Source organism: Bolinopsis microptera, chromosome 10 (assembly GCF_026151205.1).
Source record: "Bolinopsis microptera isolate Bmic1 chromosome 10, MBARI_Bmic_1.0, whole genome shotgun sequence".
NCBI classification, from domain to species: domain Eukaryota; kingdom Metazoa; phylum Ctenophora; class Tentaculata; order Lobata; family Bolinopsidae; genus Bolinopsis; species Bolinopsis microptera.
The window spans coordinates 4,733,863-4,751,324 of record NC_087081.1 but is presented as its reverse complement, the minus strand read 5'-3'; the positions used below and the strand labels follow the sequence as shown (position 1 = coordinate 4,751,324).

General features: G+C 38.3%; 1 protein-coding gene across 2 annotated transcripts in view; it reads right to left on the bottom strand.

Moving 5' to 3' along the window:
• Window positions 1–3,124: 3,124 nt before the first annotated feature.
• The window catches only part of LOC134822307 (alpha-protein kinase 1-like), a 36,930-nt gene continuing 22,592 nt past the window's right edge, over window positions 3,125–17,462 (bottom strand). Inside the window, exons 5-18 of one of the 2 annotated variants that reach the window (XM_063833286.1) lie at window positions 11,166–11,250; window positions 9,891–10,372; window positions 9,426–9,521; window positions 9,049–9,123; window positions 8,237–8,911; window positions 7,903–8,089; window positions 7,561–7,704; window positions 7,208–7,344; window positions 6,904–7,029; window positions 6,620–6,736; window positions 6,325–6,423; window positions 5,965–6,100; window positions 5,598–5,674; window positions 3,125–5,455 (exon numbers count right to left, since the gene is read on the bottom strand). In XM_063833286.1, the coding sequence (XP_063689356.1) occupies window positions 4,964–5,455; window positions 5,598–5,674; window positions 5,965–6,100; window positions 6,325–6,423; window positions 6,620–6,736; window positions 6,904–7,029; window positions 7,208–7,344; window positions 7,561–7,704; window positions 7,903–8,089; window positions 8,237–8,911; window positions 9,049–9,123; window positions 9,426–9,521; window positions 9,891–10,372; window positions 11,166–11,250 (2,928 nt within the window). In that variant the 3' untranslated portion in view covers window positions 3,125–4,963. Of the gene's footprint in view, window positions 5,456–5,597; window positions 5,675–5,964; window positions 6,101–6,324; window positions 6,424–6,607; window positions 6,737–6,903; window positions 7,030–7,207; window positions 7,345–7,560; window positions 7,705–7,902; window positions 8,090–8,236; window positions 8,912–9,048; window positions 9,124–9,425; window positions 9,522–9,890; window positions 10,373–11,165; window positions 11,251–17,462 lie in introns of both variants that reach the window. The other variant, XM_063833285.1, reaches the window with a different exon arrangement.

Below are 17,462 nucleotides of genomic sequence, written 5' to 3'. Positions count from 1 at the left end.
CAACAACGTCAAGTTTGAACTATAAACTACCACTTTGTCTTTATTACGTGGCCGTCCCTATACTTTAAGTTTATTAATTTCCGCAAACTACACGTTTATTGATTTCCACAAACAACAAATGAGTTATAATTAAACTGCGTACGCCGTGCAACTACATGCATGGAAGCTTTATCTGCTTTGATCAGTTTATACGCTCATGAGGCTCAGAGTGCAATTACGAATAAAAATCAAAACGATGACAGTTATGAGTTATGTCTTTTGAAACAAAATATTTAATGGACAAGTTTTGCTTGAATTTGAAATAAATGAATGGCAGTGTAAAACATAAATTGAAAGTGAAACTCACGTCTTGCAGTCTTTACTTACTAATACTGATGGTAATAGTAAACAAAATTCTTACTTATTTCCGGCGGTATATATTTAGAGTTTAAGTTTCGTAATACTAATTACTATCATTATACACTTAAAGTTAATCGTATTTTATCTGCATAATACAAATTAAAATTATTCTGGTTTAGTTTTACTTTCAGCGCTACTTTTATTAGAACAATTAAATCACTACAATTCTGTTGCATTTATCAAGGAATGAATATTGAATACAATTTAGTTATATGTTATGTTTGTAATGAATTTCCAGCTGTCTTGCTTGTTATCGGCCATCGCGTTCAAAATTTATTTACGTCTGTTTTTTACATAAAATATGCATGTTCATGATATGTGATACAGCCTTCATTATTTTCTGGCATTGTTACCGACTATGTGATTGTTCTGGATAAAAATATCGTAAACTTTAATTTGCCTACTTAATTTAAATGACGACCCAGTTCTAAGTTTCAACTGTAATATCAATATTTAAACTTAATCTAAATTAACAATGTTGATGAGTGATTTGGTGACATGACGGTCAAAGCAAGCGACCGCGCTGTTACGGGACAAGAACGGTCACTTTTTTATATCACATCTTTGACTCGTTTTATTATACTTTTATTGCGCAGCTTTGTGTAACGCAGCTGATAAGTAGCATTATAATTTCAATAACTGACCTAAGGCGACGGTCCATCCTACCCAATTTATTGGGTTTTGGTTAAATAATGGTTCAGACAAAAGGACAATTAAACTGGTGTTTTATTTTTAACGGGTGATACTCTTAAAATATTTGTTCCAAATATTACCTTCGACGAGTTTAGCTCGGCGCACGTCCTGGTAGGCTATATTTTATAAACCTACAATTTTGTTTAGTTTGTCTACCGCGTAACTATACTTGAACCCTTTAAGTAATAAGTTGAACTACAGGATCGAGATGTTGATTGTATCGATAAAACATGGATTTTTAGGCATAAGGAAGCATTGTTGAGTTCTGAAACCAAGTTTAATCGATTTCTCGTGCGATTTTAGGTCAGGAATGGTCATCAAAATAAATTTAAAACAATGACGATATTTTGGTAAATTTCTAGCTTTCTGCCAGAAAATAAATTTTCGGTTTCTATAGGGGTTTAATTAGGTATAATCTACAGTACAGCTATACTTACACCCACATTCACATGCATGCAAGCTCACCTGGTCCAATGAGCGGGAAACGGAGAGGAAGGTCTGGTGACGTCATAGTCACGTGACCTCAGGCTCATAATCACGTGACCTCAGACCCAATCAATTGGGTTCTGGCCTGGTCAGCCCCCTGTCACCCGATCTTGAGGTGACGTACGACACCTCGTTAACTCAATCAATGTCTGGAAGGCTGCAAATTTTCACATGCCAAATCCCTAAGATTCTTAAAGAGTTGTACGAGATGACGATACATAGAGGCCGCAGAATTATGAGGACTACCAGATCCTGGTGGAACCTAAGCGATCCATGATATCACGACAGGCCCTAGAGAGTACAGCTATGATTTACAGAATTGACATGTGAACTCTACCCCAGATCTAGCCCATTTCTGTGTCAATTATATTCAATCCATGAATTATCCATGAATTATAGCTCATGAACTATGTTGTTGAGTGCCATAATTTCGTTCACTTTTTCCGCCAAGTGACCCTTGAAAACATTTTTTTATTAAATACTTTTCAAATTTTACAGAGTACAGCAATAGATGAATATAGAATAGAATCGTTCAAAATATCGCCCCCATCTGTAAAATATGATGGGCACCCAAACACGGTAAACACATAGTGAACTATGTCCGCAGTAACTTGGACCCATTACATCGAATTAATCTAAATCCAAAAATTTATGAAAAACTATTTAATAACAAACAAATCCATGGTGAATAACTGTGGATATAGTGTCAAAATTGGTATTTCATACGTCAAATTCCAGATACATTAGATACAGGTCTGATATGGTCATTAATGTGTGAGAAGGTGTGCGGGTGAAGTGTGATATGATGTTGAAAGTATAGGAAGGTAGATAAAAAAACTTAATAAAACAAAAATAATAATAATATGGGGAGCAAAGAGACTAGGCTAGACTGTTGTTTCACTATCTAATAAACATTTCCATAGATGCTTAGTGACCTCAGCTTTGAAAAGACTAGTAGACACAATCTGTCTTACCTGTAAAGGGAGTCCATTCCACAGTATATGTGTTCTGTAGAAAAATGATTTTGCCAGTGGGCTATTTGAGGTACATATGGTGTGTGAATTCTGACTTAACTTAGGTAAAATTGATGACACAATAGACAGACTGTCGAGGTGGCAACGTCTTAGTCGAGAAGTGCCCTGATATAAAGAGAGATAGTGAGGCAGCGATACAGGAATTAAATTGTTCAGAACTCATCATATAAGCATATACTAGTAGAGTTTTCTGTGCCTCCGGCAGACCAAGGAGAACCTTTCCGTCGTTAACTTACTGCACAATAAAGTTATCTTAGTTGTCATATTCTGGACAAAAAGTTCGAAATGGAAAAATGTTTGAAAAAATTTCAACGGACTTAAACTTGGACGGACATTAATTGAACGGACTTTATTTGAACGGACATTAAGATGAACGCTAGGGCCTCCAGCGTTCAAGTAATGTCCGTCCAAATAAGGTCCGATAAGGTATATTAAAATGTAGGTTTTCCCGTTTTTGACCCGGGGATATACTTTAATATGGTTGCCCCCCCCTCCCAATCCTTTTCCTTTTTAAACAAGTCACACATGATATTCACGAATCATGCAAAAGACAGGCCATATTTAAATAAGCCTGATAACAAATAGAAACACTTTTATACACATTAATTTATTATAAGTTACAACAATCAAATTTAAATTAACAATAATTGTGAAAATTTTGCTGTCAGCAGTTGTATAAACCATAGTAATCGGGAAAAGAAGTTCAATTTTAAATTTAAACAGGGCTTGTATAATTATAACAGAACAGTGACACTGACTGATCTGTCCCACAGACAGAACTGGTACAAGAACACGTGATGACACGGACACGTGGCATCAGCACGCTCGAACAAGTGATAAGTGCAACAGGCAATATGAAATTCAACGGACCTACTTATCCTAGAAATAAATCAGAGTACTCGAACGTAAAAATTATTCGATTAGAAAATATGAATAACCCCTGTGAACATCAAGACTCAAGAGAGATTGATGCGTACTAAAGTTCAGAACTTAAAAATCCATGCCAAATAAAATTTTCTCACTGATTACAGCCTAAATCAACCATAATTTTCTGCGATAGTCTTATACAAACGTTAGATTTTGTCGATCTAACAGCCAAAATTTTACAATCATGGCAAAAGACCGATCAAATAAATCTTCAAATTCAAATTCACTGGTGTTTAATACGTGGACCAAGCTACGTAACCTTCGTTATAAACACAACACATTCTACATCTTACCATTTCAATCGGAATGCTATTCTACGCAAGCGAAGTTATATTAGTAATATAGACAGGCACCAAAACTTCTCTAAAAATGTTCAAACTTGAATTATTCAAAGAGCACATGTATTACTTGAAATTATTCAGCCTCCTCGCCGGGGAAAATGTCCCGGGAATTCAGATAATCTCAAACCATAAAACTCATTTCATGAATCCTTTATAAAATACATAATAATGTTATTATTCACCCACACATTGACATTCCAATAGATAGTTTATAGTGCCGACCACAAAAAACTTGAGTGAGGTAAATTGGTACAAATAATACAGAAATTTGACGAAATTTATCCCCTTTATATTGGAAATGTTATTGATTCTCTACAGTTTAAAAAATCAAAAGCTAAATTTCGCCAAAAAACTGATTTACTGAAACCGCTCACAGATCCACATACGGACTTTTATTACAAAATAAAAAACATATCATATATAAATAGTTATAGTGCATTAAAATAAGTTTATCTGATCTAGCACGGTGTAAATAGAAAAAAGGAAAAACGAAATAGCATCCCCACATAATTTTTATTATATAAATACTTCGTTTTAAATGATTTTTACAAATTGACTTTTATCTAAGAATTTTTGGATTGTACTGCTTGTAAGCGTACTTCTTTTGTCTTCATCGAATAAAATCGGAACATAATCACTTTCTAATTTCTAATTTACTTGAAACAGTTGCCATCCTTCACTCCTTTTTTAGAGATGTTAACCTAGTTGTTTCTACCTTATAATATAAGTTCATGTAAAATCCGGATTGGAGTATTATTTATGAGTCGCATTGTTGTAATATAAAGTAGAGCTAAAAATAAATCCCACGCTGAGACAAGAAAAGGACCAAATTTTAATATCAGGATACAATCAGATGACGTTTTGAAGGAAAATAGGACATATTCCCAAGTTTGAGTTTACAGTAAGATCTTTTGGAAAGGCTCTGAGGAAAGCGGAGAAGGCCTGGATAACTTTACATTTTTTTGAAATGTCTGGCTGTTGCTCTAGATGAACGGGCTAATTCGAAATTTCACTACATTTAACTAATTGGTGGAAGAATTAAGGCTGGCTAGCTGGATTCTCTAGAAAATAATTCCCTGTGTTTCATTTTAAGAACGGATCCATATCAAATAACCTATCAATTTCATCGCTACTAAAGTTAGTGTCCAAAATAGCGTTATCTAGTTCGTTCTGCTTGCTGCTGTCCAGCTTAGGAGAACTGCTTGTCTTAATCGCCACCTCGTTTAAAGTTGGCTGAGTTAGCGTCGGCTCGGGTTGTGACGTCATCATCATACCCTGTGACGTCATCATACCCTGTGACGTCATCACACCCTGCTGCGAGGACAAGGGGTTGCCTTGGGACGCCATGTGGTGCGCTGAGGACATCATATTGATCTGGTGGGGGTGGGAGAGTTGCTGCTGTTGCTGCTGCTGTTGCTGCTGCTGCTGCTGTTGCTGTTGCTGCTGTTGGGGCTGAGAGGGAACCAAGTGGGGTGGTTGACCAGGATGCTGTTGGTACATGGCGTACTGTTGCTGTCCAGGCTGCTGCCCTGACTGCGCCATTATATAGCGCCCACCTCCTGGCGGTGCACATACCTGAACAATACGGCTGTCAACCAATGCTTGAATTTGAGAAATAAACATATGTTTCATTATAGAACTATATAACTACGAGTTACCAGAGAAAAGGCGAAATCTGTCAACGAAAGTTAATAAAGTTTGCTTCATTTGCACTTACCACATTACGAGAGTTTGGCATGTTGCCAGGGTACTGCATTGGTTCTCCTTTCGTTGGCACACCTTCAGTCTTTGCTTCTGTTAGAAATACATTTCATTACAAACTAGGAATTTAAAATCCTTTACTATACACTACAACGTTGTACTGGACCCATTTATTCAAAATGTTGGTGGTATAACTTGTACTTCGTTCCATTGAACAAGTGGTATAACTTGCAGTAATGGGTACCGGTTAACAGATAACATTCTTTGATGATATGAAAACATCCTTGTATTCTAGATATTATCAGGTGATAACATCTAATGCATACTAGAAAAGTCTCCTCATCAATATTATAATACGAAAGAAAAGAAGAAAGTATTCTTACTCTGTTGATACATGTGTTGGATGGCCATCTGTTGTTGATAATAGTGTTGCTGTTGCTGCTGGAGAGCGTGTTGCTGTTGTGGGGTCATGGCTTGCTGTCTGGCCCACATGGAATGTTGAGCTGCCATCTGCTGTTGCTGAGGGAAAGAGGGTGTGTTAGAGATAAGAGGGTGTGTTAGAGATAAGAGGGTGGTTGTAGAAGGATTGAAGTATTTATTTTAGTAACGCAACCTTCTCTGAAATCAGGGTTGAAGCACCGATCGTAAGTAAAGCAGAGCGACCGCGCGTACATACTATAGAGACGGAAGGTATCCCGATTAACTAATTAGCAATTAGTAATTAGTAATTAGTAATTACTAACATGATGCTCGGGGTTGCCGGAAGCAGCAGCTGCAGCCTGGTGCTGCCTCATTTGTTGGTAGTACATCTGCAGTTGCTGTTGTTGTTGCTGCTGTTGCGCCTGATAGCAAGTTGGGTTAATAAGGCAGCTTGATAATAAGATAATAAACAGAAAACGAGACTATAAGATGAATTAAAAAAAGGAAGAGCCGCCCTGACAAATATAATGTTTGGACAGGCCACAATTAAGATTTAAACAAAAAAGATAATAATAGAGATCTATACTCAAGATATCGTTTGTAAACCTTCATTTTTACCTGCTGCTGCATTATGTAGTAGTTCCTCTGGTTAAAGTTTGGCTGCTGCATGGCGAACTGTTGTTGTTGAGCCTCAGTGTAATGCCCAGGCATGTTCATGCCAGGGTACTGTCCTTGCTGAGATTGAGGTTGTAAGATACATTATTTCTGTTTAGAATTACTTATAATTACAATTTTACAGCAAGGAAATTCAGGCTTTTTCAATTACAACCAACTACACCATATCTGTTGTGTAGTTGGTTGTTTATCACCTGATTTGTTGTATTGTGTCACGTGTAACAAACCTGGCCTTGTTGCTGTTGCTGTTGGGCTGCGTGCTGTTGCTGTTCCAATGTCGCTCTGTTCATGTTTTGTTGCTGCTGGGTCCGGTGGAACTCTTCCAACTTCTGACGCTGCTTCTCAGACTGACCCTGCGCAAAACATGATGTTACAGATCGGATACTCCTTCCAGAATTCAACATAAATTAGCCTCTTAGTATCTCTACTAGATCGTAAGTCTATAGAGCAGGTGTTTAGTACGTACACATAGCTTGTCCTAAGTATTCAACATTCCTCACAGTGGCAAAGATTAAAACATAATAAACCCACCTGTCGAGCCTGCTCCTTGAGTTTCTTGTTGAGGAGCAGCTTACTGTTAGCTAACTTATCGTGGTCATCCACCACTGGTCGTACGGCAGGGAAGTTTGGAATGTTTGGAATGTTGCCAGGGGCTAGAGCTCCATTTCCTGAGAAGTCGGGTGTCATGGCAACTAGAGGGGTGTCATGAGTCTCATCTCTAAGATTTGTGGATGCACTTTCTGGCGTAAATAGCTCAAATAGCGTAAATAGCTCAAATCCAGTAGTTGTGACACTGTTCTACAGATAAACCGTGCTGATAACTGATGAAGTTACTGATGAACTAACTGATAAAGTAACAACGAATTACAAGTTACAGTACTAACCAGGAGGCTGATTGTAGCCAGGAGTAACAGTGACATTAGGAACTTGAGCCCGGTTGAGTATACCCCCGGATACACCCCCTGGTATACCCCCTGGTATAGCTCCAGTTATACCAGAGTCAGTGCACTGGGTACTCATCTTAGTTCCTGTGGAGCAGAGAGTTGGTTTAGTGAAATTGGTAAATAAACTGGTAACTGGTAAATGGTAACTGGTAAATAAGCTCCTTTACAAACGACAAGAGATTTGATATTGATTCATTTGTTACCAAACGACATTTTTTAATGAAAAATATGTTTAAAAGCACTTCGGTCAACTTTTAATCAATATTATTTCTTGAAACTGACCAGCTTGAGCTATCTGCAGATGAGGAGATCTGGGCTGAATCGTGTACCCCTTGTTCGTCGTCATAGCAACCGTCATGTGATAGGAAGTGGAAGGAGCGATGTTAGGGGGAAGATGTTGCGCGGCGGTTGTCTGAGAATCCAGGTTACCAGGCAACATTCCATTGCTTTGTGTGTAGGGGGGCGGCGCCTGGAAAAAAGGTTATTTGTTATTTTGATAGAAGATGGATCAACTGATTTGCGATCTCATAGTTTGGCAAGAGTAGTTTAGTTGAAACACCAAAGTGGTAGTTTGAACCAACTTTAGACTGAAATCGAATTTAAACTTAATTCAAACCTGAGAAACCAGAGGGGGGTTCTGCGAGATCTGAGTTTTGGGCGACGATCGAGCTGCAGAAATCTGAACATTTGCCTGGTTGAACTGGTGCATGCTCGGCTGAACCATCTGCTTGTTAGGCTGAACCATCTGTTTGTTGGGCTGACCCATAGGCTTGTTTGATTGAGCCATCTGCATGTTGGGCTGAGACATTTGCATGTTTGGCTGGGACATCTGCATGTTTGGCTGGGACATCTGCATGGCAGGTTGGCCCATCTGTTTAGAAGGCTGAACCAACTGAACACTGGGAGGTTGGGACATCTGCAGAGGGGTCTGCTGTGTTAGCTGGACACTCGGCTGTGTGATCTGTACGTTAGGGGTCTGACTGACAGGCAGGGATTTAGGAGGGGTCTGTCCGTTGATAGGGTTAGAAGGGGTCGGGGGTAAGGGGCCTTTCTGGAGTCCCGTACTCATGTTCGTAGTGGAGATGGTCACGTTTGGGGGTGGCACCTTGCTGAGCGGGGAGGGTTCAACATTCTTCTCAACTGGTTGAGGTTGAGGTTTTGTCTCCTCTCCTGAGGTGTTCTTGTGGTCCCCCCATTCAGTGGCATCGTCAAACAGACAGAGTTCTGTTATGTCCTGACTCTCGTCCAGCAGTGAGCTGATTATTGCGTCTACGTCCTCTCCGTTAAAATCCTGTTATATGTTAAGTCATCGATAAAGAAGGCCTTTTTTAAGGTTTTAGGTTTAAAAGTAATAGCGCATAAAATATGCAAATTAGATTACACAAATTATCTATCTAAAAGTGTATGCATTTGGTTAATGTAACTTACATCGATGCCATAGTTTGGTTTCTTGGAGGCATTTTCGAGAGATTTATTGGGAGACGGAGATCGCTTGTTCTTGTTCTGAGAAGTGAGAAATCAGCCGATTAAAATTAAATTAATTTTGTAAGTTCATTTAAACAATACTATTACATTTCCACGGAAATCTGATGAATTATTTAGAAATTTATCATTCAGAAATATCTTTAAAACGGCAAAATATTACCACGTACGAAACTTTTAAAAATCTAGAGGTCAAGGGGTGTCATCACACAATATGACGTGTCCAACCAATATGTGAGAGTTACGTAACCAAGTAACAGGTAACCAGGTAACCAAGTAACCTGGTAACCAAGTAACCTGGTAACAGGTAACAGCTAACTAACCTTCGGTTTGATATCTTGATGTTCAGGGGCAGAAACAGGGGCCGCTGATTCGGGTAACTGTGACATAACTTGAGGCTGCATCTTTACATTGTGCACCTGTAATCGTGGGACTAGTTGACAAATGATTAATAAGGGACTAACAAACAAATTATTAATTAGTGATAAGTCTAGCCTTTTTATCGGAACTTTAATGTGAACAACTTGACGTATGATATGTTGGATGGGCTTGGAGGAATTGAAAGAAACTGCAAAATTGGGTTACATATCAAAATATTGAGGGAAGCAGTTCATCCATTAACCAATTTATATCAGATAAATCTACAAGAGTTTCAAACTTTCTATAAAAATAATTGGCAGTGAAATTTGGGCATTAATCAGAATATGATTACTCAGATGTCGAGCTAAGAAACTATGAAACTCGTGGAAAATCACAAAGTAAAAAAAACAACATGTAAAGTAATTCACCTGAAGTTGTAAGTTGTTGATCTGGTGTTGTGACGTCACAGTTTGGTTGTTCAGATGGTTATTATTCGGCAGATGTTGTCCGTTCAAGTGGGCCTGGCCGTTCTGTAAATGTTGTCCGTTCTGCAGGTGTTGTTGTCCTCCGTTTTGGTGGTGGCTGTTCGTCAACTGGTGGTGATTATTGTTCAGGTGTTGTTGGTTGGTGTTGTTCTGTTGGGGATGCTGTCTCTGATTCTGTCCCGGGTGTTGGTTCTGCACTGGATGTTGATTCTGTGTTGGATGTTGGTTTTGCACTGGATGTTGGTTCTGAGCTGGATGTTGGTTTTGGGCAGGGTGAGGACGCGCGCCGTTAGGTATATTGAGGTGAGGCTGGTTGTTGAGGTGGGGAGCTTGTTGGCCAGGAAGGTGATTGTTGAGGAGCTGGGATTGTTGGTTGTTGGGCAGATGATGACTCGGCTGGTTGGGAATCCCTGGTCCGTAATATCCTGAAGAGAGCCAAGTTAGGGAACCAAGTTAGAGAATGTAAAGTAAGAGAACTTAGTAAGATGACTAAGTCAGAGAGCCAAGTACAAGTCTGAAAACTCATAAAATTAGTTCAGTTTGAAGAAGCCAGGACCGGGAAACATTAAAATACATCAGTAAAATCTAAAGAAAGCTACATTACAGTACCTTCAGACAGAACAATACTAATTGGTTATTAAGTGAAGTGCGTAAAGGACAGGTAAAACTATACTGCTTAGAGCACAACCAATCTAACTACATAACAAGATCTCTCCTTCTCTCTCTCCACACACCTTATTAACTCTCGTAGTACAACTAATTAAGTAATTATATAATCGCCACATTTGTAATTAGTTCACATTTTAGATAATTAGACTGTCATACTGAGGAGGAGGATGATATCACATTTCTTTGTAATTTGGATTGCAATTTCAATATCAGCCCATAATTTGTATTATTATTTTAATACCCCCTACTCAAGTAAAACTCAGTCTTAAGAAGTATTGAAAATAATTAATTCAGGAAAATCAACTAAGCAATGAACTTTATTTTGATTAATTAACGTAAAACTAACCACTAATACTATACAGTATACACACGTACACTTATTAATGCGAGTTCACTTATAAATTCAAGCGTAATTATACAACAAACTCATTAAGTCATTAGTAGCTTATCACGCGTAGCTAATGTTACAAACTAATTAATAATACTAATTAATAGTACTAATTAATAATACTAATTAATAATGCAGATAAATTAAAGATGAAAACTCACCAGGAATTTGGTGTTGGTAGTGTTGTTGTTGTTGCTGTTGTTGTTGACCAGCTGCGTCTGCCTGTTGCTGGACGTAGTATCCCCTCTAAAAGTGAAACAAAAGGTTAAAATCACAACAAATGCAGGTTTATAAACAGATTATCAAGCTACTTGAGGGTTATAAACATATTATCGAGTGTTATAAACAATAATTATAAACAATCGCTGACTCTATTACTCCTGCAGAAAAAACAACTCAATTTGTGACAGAGATAAACAATATACACGTGGAACTACTGCGAACTGTAGTAATGAAAGTGTACACCTGTACTACCAACAGTAATAACTACAATGTGTAACTACAAAGCGAAGTATCACACGAAACACCGACATAGCACACAAGCAGTGCATATCATGAAGTAACTAGGTTTAAGATGGAAAGTACGTGCGTGTGTGTCAAGAGACATCTCAAAGAACGGTTTCAATACAGCTCTCTCTCTCACTCTCTCCCACTCTTACTCTCTCACTAGAGCGGCTAACAGCTGGCGACTGTCGCTACACACTCAACTAATACTGTGTACTGTGTATAATTTGTGTGTACCGTGTGCTAATGTGCCTGTCACGTGATCAAAGCGGTGATGTCACGTGATGTGGCCAAGAGAGGCTGATATATACTGTGTTACTTATCACCTGATAGTATTGATATATCACCCTTAGTGGGCGTCGCAGGGAACATTAAATAAATTCTTAAAACTAAAAGGATCTGCGTCAAACCCATCTATATATCTTTCTGAACAATTATCACAAGGATTTAGTTCAACGCAATAAAGTATAAACTAACTAATGCCTCGATAAAATACGTGAAATAATATATAGTCAAGCAATATTGGCATCTTTTTCCTAAGGGAACATATCAAAAAGGGCAGAAGTTTTCGTCCAATATTGACAATGTTGAGATACAAATTATTACAACGATATTGAAAATTGGGCGAATTGAGCTTGAAAAATGTCGACCCTACCAGAAAGTCAACTTCGCGTCAACACAAATAAAAGGCAAAAAGGCTGTACATTTATTAATAAGAGGGCAACAAAACGTATGTGATATTTAAACAGCTGTGCAGCTTGCAAGGTCCTGGCAATGTGCCAGGTGGGGCGAATCTTTCTCACGGGAGGAGTGAACACACTGGTCCCTTCTTCTCCCTCTCTAACTTCCTGCCCACATTGTTTACCAAATGTCACGAGTCAAAACAAACGTTATCGTTTAACCCCCCTTCCCCGCCCCTTAAACGACCAACTAGAAACAACGTTAGCGAACGCAGAGAGGATGAGTTAATCTGTGACATTACCTAGGAATTAGAGCTAGAAAACTGCACGAAAATACAGACAAACACTTTATGTACTAGCTTGAAAATTGTGTGCACAGGCTTGACTGGTTAGCACAAGAAAACACAGCACGTGGGCGCTTTGGCGTGATCTGATTGGTAGATTCCGGGTCACGTGCAAGTAATGCAGTGCAATGATTGGTCCGTGAGCGTGATGCGTGTTTTAATTAGTAATGCGTTTCCTAGTGCCTGCTACTGAGTGTATTGTATGGTGTTGTCACACAGCTGAGAATATGTGTGTGTGTATGTTTGAGTGTGAGTGTGCGTGTTTATAAGTTTGTGTGTAAAAGTGAGTGTTCCAAAGTGTGTTTATGAATCATGTGGTTTTAATTGAGACGTAATCAAATTGTGTGCGAGCGAGTACTTCAAACAGATAAAAAGGTTAAAGAACACCGTTACAATAAATACGGAGGGAGGTAAAAGAAGGATTTGCTGTGCAGCCTGCAGAATTTAAATACTCAATATCGTCAATATTTCCGACTATCTATCTATCTCTATCTAGGTCGGTCCAGATGATATCTGGAACGAGTTTATAATATTGCCGACTATCCGGTATTAAAGACAAAAGTTCCACCAGATTGCTTAACTAATTTGACTTTACAAGTAAGAATTGCTGAGGAAATCAGATATTTTTATAGGAATTGCTTAAGGCAACAAATCTTTTGAGGATATTGTCTGTAGTAAAACTCAATTCCTCTGTAGATTTGTTTCAAGCGCCTCTTGAAAGAAATACACTTTATTTAAGCGCAAAAAATTGTTTATCCTAATCAAATGTGTAGGTCCGGACAATGAACTTTATTATTTTAAGGTTTTAAGTTTAAATTTATTTTTACTTAATATACCAGCGTTCTTGAGATTCACATAGTCCATATTTGTGACATTTTATTCACGTACTGATTTTAAAGCGATAGTATCGTTCCGGAGCAAAACACAACAACAAGGTTAGGAGGCAATCTTTGAATTTGTCGCAAAAAGAGCACACCTACAGGGTGGGCGACAATTGACCCCCCGACAATATAATTTAATACAATAAACCCTGACCCTGACCCTGACCCTAACCCTAACCCGATCAATTGACCTTTGTGTAATTACATCAATTGTCGGGGGGGTCAATTGTCGTACTAATCCTTAGATTTCGCGACAATTGACCCATAGGGGGTCAATCGTCAGGGGTCAATCGTCAGGGGTCAATTGTAGGGGGGTTAATTGTCGTACTAAACCTTAGATTTCGCGACAATTGACTCCAGTGTAACTACATAGGGGGTCAATTGTCGCGGTCCATTGCACGATTTAGGTACTTCACAGGATGTAGTGTATCAGATATAGATATGTATCTGTCAGTTTAACGATAGACTCATCCGTCTGGATTTACACCACAAAGGATCTCTTGGTAACGACCCAAATAATTCTGTCCATTGTCGTGATGCGTCACGTACCGTCTAGCTAGGGTCTTAGTTTCATGTTTATACACGTCACGTACCGTCTAGCTAGGGTCTTAGTTTCATGTTTATCGATTGAACACAAAAACCATTTATACACGAGTGACAAGTAGTCACGGCCTAACTTTATCGTATGTATATTGGCTAATTTATCTATCAATAAATGGTTATCAAAACTGACTCCACGCCCAGACCTATCTAAAATTCTTCACAGTACCCAAGCCCGAATAGAACCTACTTGGATCCAGAGAAAAATTAAAAACTTACTTTGCGGAGGAAAAATCATTCACAATAGCTACGATAAAGGGTCATTATTTGCTGCTGTCTTCAAATCATCGAGAAACTTAAAAACAGAGTTTCAAAAATATCTCTTAAAAATACTGCAACGTTTCCGGAATTAATTTAAAGTCATAACGATTTGATAAATGATAGATTAAAATATCAGCGATGGTTATAAATGTGGCATTCCAAAGGAACACGCCTTTTTACATCTGCTTACATATAATCAAGAACAAACATACCTACTTTAGTTTCACGTAAATTCAGATGAATTTCTCGGAAAATTATGGACAGATACATTCCATTTTACATTAAAGTATCTCTTGGCAACGTGCCAAATACCAATGTTTCAAATATCCCTCAATTTCAGGACTCAGGATAGAATAAGAAAACCATTTTATCTATGATCCTGGTCATGAGTCAAATTTTTCGAGTGCATATTGATCAGGTCATGGTAATCTATTCTGGGTCTTGGCACCAAATCTTTTCCGCTCTTACCAAGAGAAAAAACATCCAAACATGTCTTTTTTAACACGATAAAGGGCCAAACTTCAAATTAATCACGACAGCGGTGATTTTCAAAATTATAATTTAAAAACCGTTAACTATGTCGAATTTTAACCTGACAGGTTACTTTATTGGGGGGGGGGGGGGGGGGGGCCTTTATTTGAATAGGAACTTCGCTGATGAAACCAGAAGGACAGAAAAGCCAAACTTCAAACTTGGAACAACTCCGTTTATAACCAAAAGAGTATAAGCTGAGAAAAGGTTAACGAATCGTACCGCTACTTTTCAAGATACACACGAAACTGTTGACATCGTATTCGCTGAATAAAACTATGTCATTAGTTTTATTAAATCCACAAGAGGGATACGATTTTGTTCCAGTATTCTCAAAGTCGAGAAAATTGTTTTATATATGACGCAATGAAACTATTGGGCCACGATGCATGGGGACTTGCCACCCCATGGCAACATTGAAATATATTGATTCTGTTACATCGTTTCCTGTTAATATAAAACTCCGTCACAAATTGAACTGGGATCTGGCAATGCTACACCTTAGATCAATAAAATATGATATATATGTCGAGTAAAACTATCAAACTATGTTATTTAAATCTACAAGAGCAGTCTCGAATTAACCAGAGGGATAATATTTCTTTTAAGGGGAAAGATATTGGTGATCAGGCTGTCAAGACTCAAGTTACCGAGAAATGACGAGCACGATGGATTAAATCCTGCGTATCAAGATATTTACGGCAGGATATAACGTAGTTCGACATCGTATATGGATGTGGATTGTGGGGTTAATGCTACTGTTAACCATTACAACTCCGTTACTGTTATACAGCATTGTGCGTACATACGTGTAAGCAAAAGACAATACAAGGTGGTTGATGGCCAGGACAATGTTGAGATAGGAAATTTACTTTTCCAGTATTGTCGAGATGGGGGTTTTAGTTAAAGTTAGATGTCAGGTTATATTTCAGGAAATTTCATATTGAAAAAACATTGTCTTAATCCGATGTTTTAAATATCAAGATACGAATTTATTCTAGTATTCTCAAAGTCGAGAAAATTGTTTCATTCCTATTATGAACAGTACTCGTCAGATGACAAGCGTACAAAAGTATGATTTTCTGAGCAAATCACTAAATCAGGTTGAAAGAGTTAATTGGTTTCGCTATCTGAAGTTTTCGCTTAAGTGCTTCAGTGACAAATTATCAAAGTGACGTCACCGACATTCTTGACAATTGCTTTTTGGCAATTCTTGAGTAGAGGAATGTTGTCAAAATTACTCTAACTTATTCCCCACGAAACTGGTTTAACAGTTAATTCTGAAGTAACGAATATATATATGAAGAGAAGAGCAATTAATTAGAAAGATTTACCTAACAACTTCGTTATTATGATTTACAATATCAGAAGGCCTCTCTTAGGAAGATGACAGCATTTCTGGACTCAGTAGAATTCATAATACAAGATATGGCACATATCTCACTGTCTCAAAACTGCATATCTTAAGCGTATGTTGATTAACCCCAAGGAGACACTGAGCCACATAACCTTGAAACTGCTTGTGTGGTCAACCCTATCATGTAACGATCAACTGTGTTCTTGCTGCTTTCATATTGTTAGTGGATTGTAACCGCTTTATCTTTTGTTGCGATTTCCCCAATTTGTTAGATTTATTGAGCGAAACTGGCTATGTTTTTGTAGTTTAAATTCAGTTTTCGTAGACATCAATTTTAGCGACTCAGCGCTTTAATTTCTACCTAATTCTAAACAAAGTTTGCTTACTAAAGCCAACCCGGACATTACTCCAGTGATCAGGCACGCTTCTAACATTAGGGTTTAGTTTAGAGCCAGGCTAGGGCTCTGACTTAAGTTAAAACAAGCTTTGCAACTTTAACTTGGGAGTGCCCGACTATCCTTGGTAGTTAAAATGTTATTTAGAATAGGTAAGAGCAGCGCTGATCTCGACATTTGATACTGTGATTAACATTAGATCTACATAGTTGCATGATTAGAGCACACAGTTTAAATACTCGGCACAGCTGATAAGATCCCCGCAGTTAATAAACTTCAGGAGCACCACCAGCAAACCTCCTGTCTGCTGGTCGTGTGTAACACTGTAACGTCAAGTCACCCCTCTTTGAAGTTTTACCCATATTTCAAGAATCTCGTGCGAGGCTGAATTTTCGTGTAATGTCGTGAAATCTAAAATTAGAAATGCAAACATCTCATAAGTCCAGGCCATTATTCCAACCCACGTGGGTTGAAAGTTTGTACGTGCGCGCCATATTTACTGCTGACTTGTTCAACTTGAATAGTCGTCCAGACACAAATTTCACAAAGCACACAACAATGCGCAATGAAGCCGCCGCGCGCAGAGTTTCCCGTATATGGACGTCTGCATTAGGACACTCCTGTTACGTCATCAGGGCGGAAATGTTACGAATAATACTGGCCTGTAACTGGTCCAATGCCCTTGTCTGGAGGTCTTGTGAGCTAGATTAACTATTGGCATGTCACTGGGCGGTGTTTATACCAGTGTGTACATCTTGCGGAGGTAGTACAAGGCTATGTTATATAATCCATTTCTAACAAAGAGAGATTCTTCTTAATATACCTGGATTAAATCACAGTCCTATTTAGTGTATATACTGCTGGCGGGTGTACTGCAGGCACGCGGCTAGCCTTGTGTGCAGTCT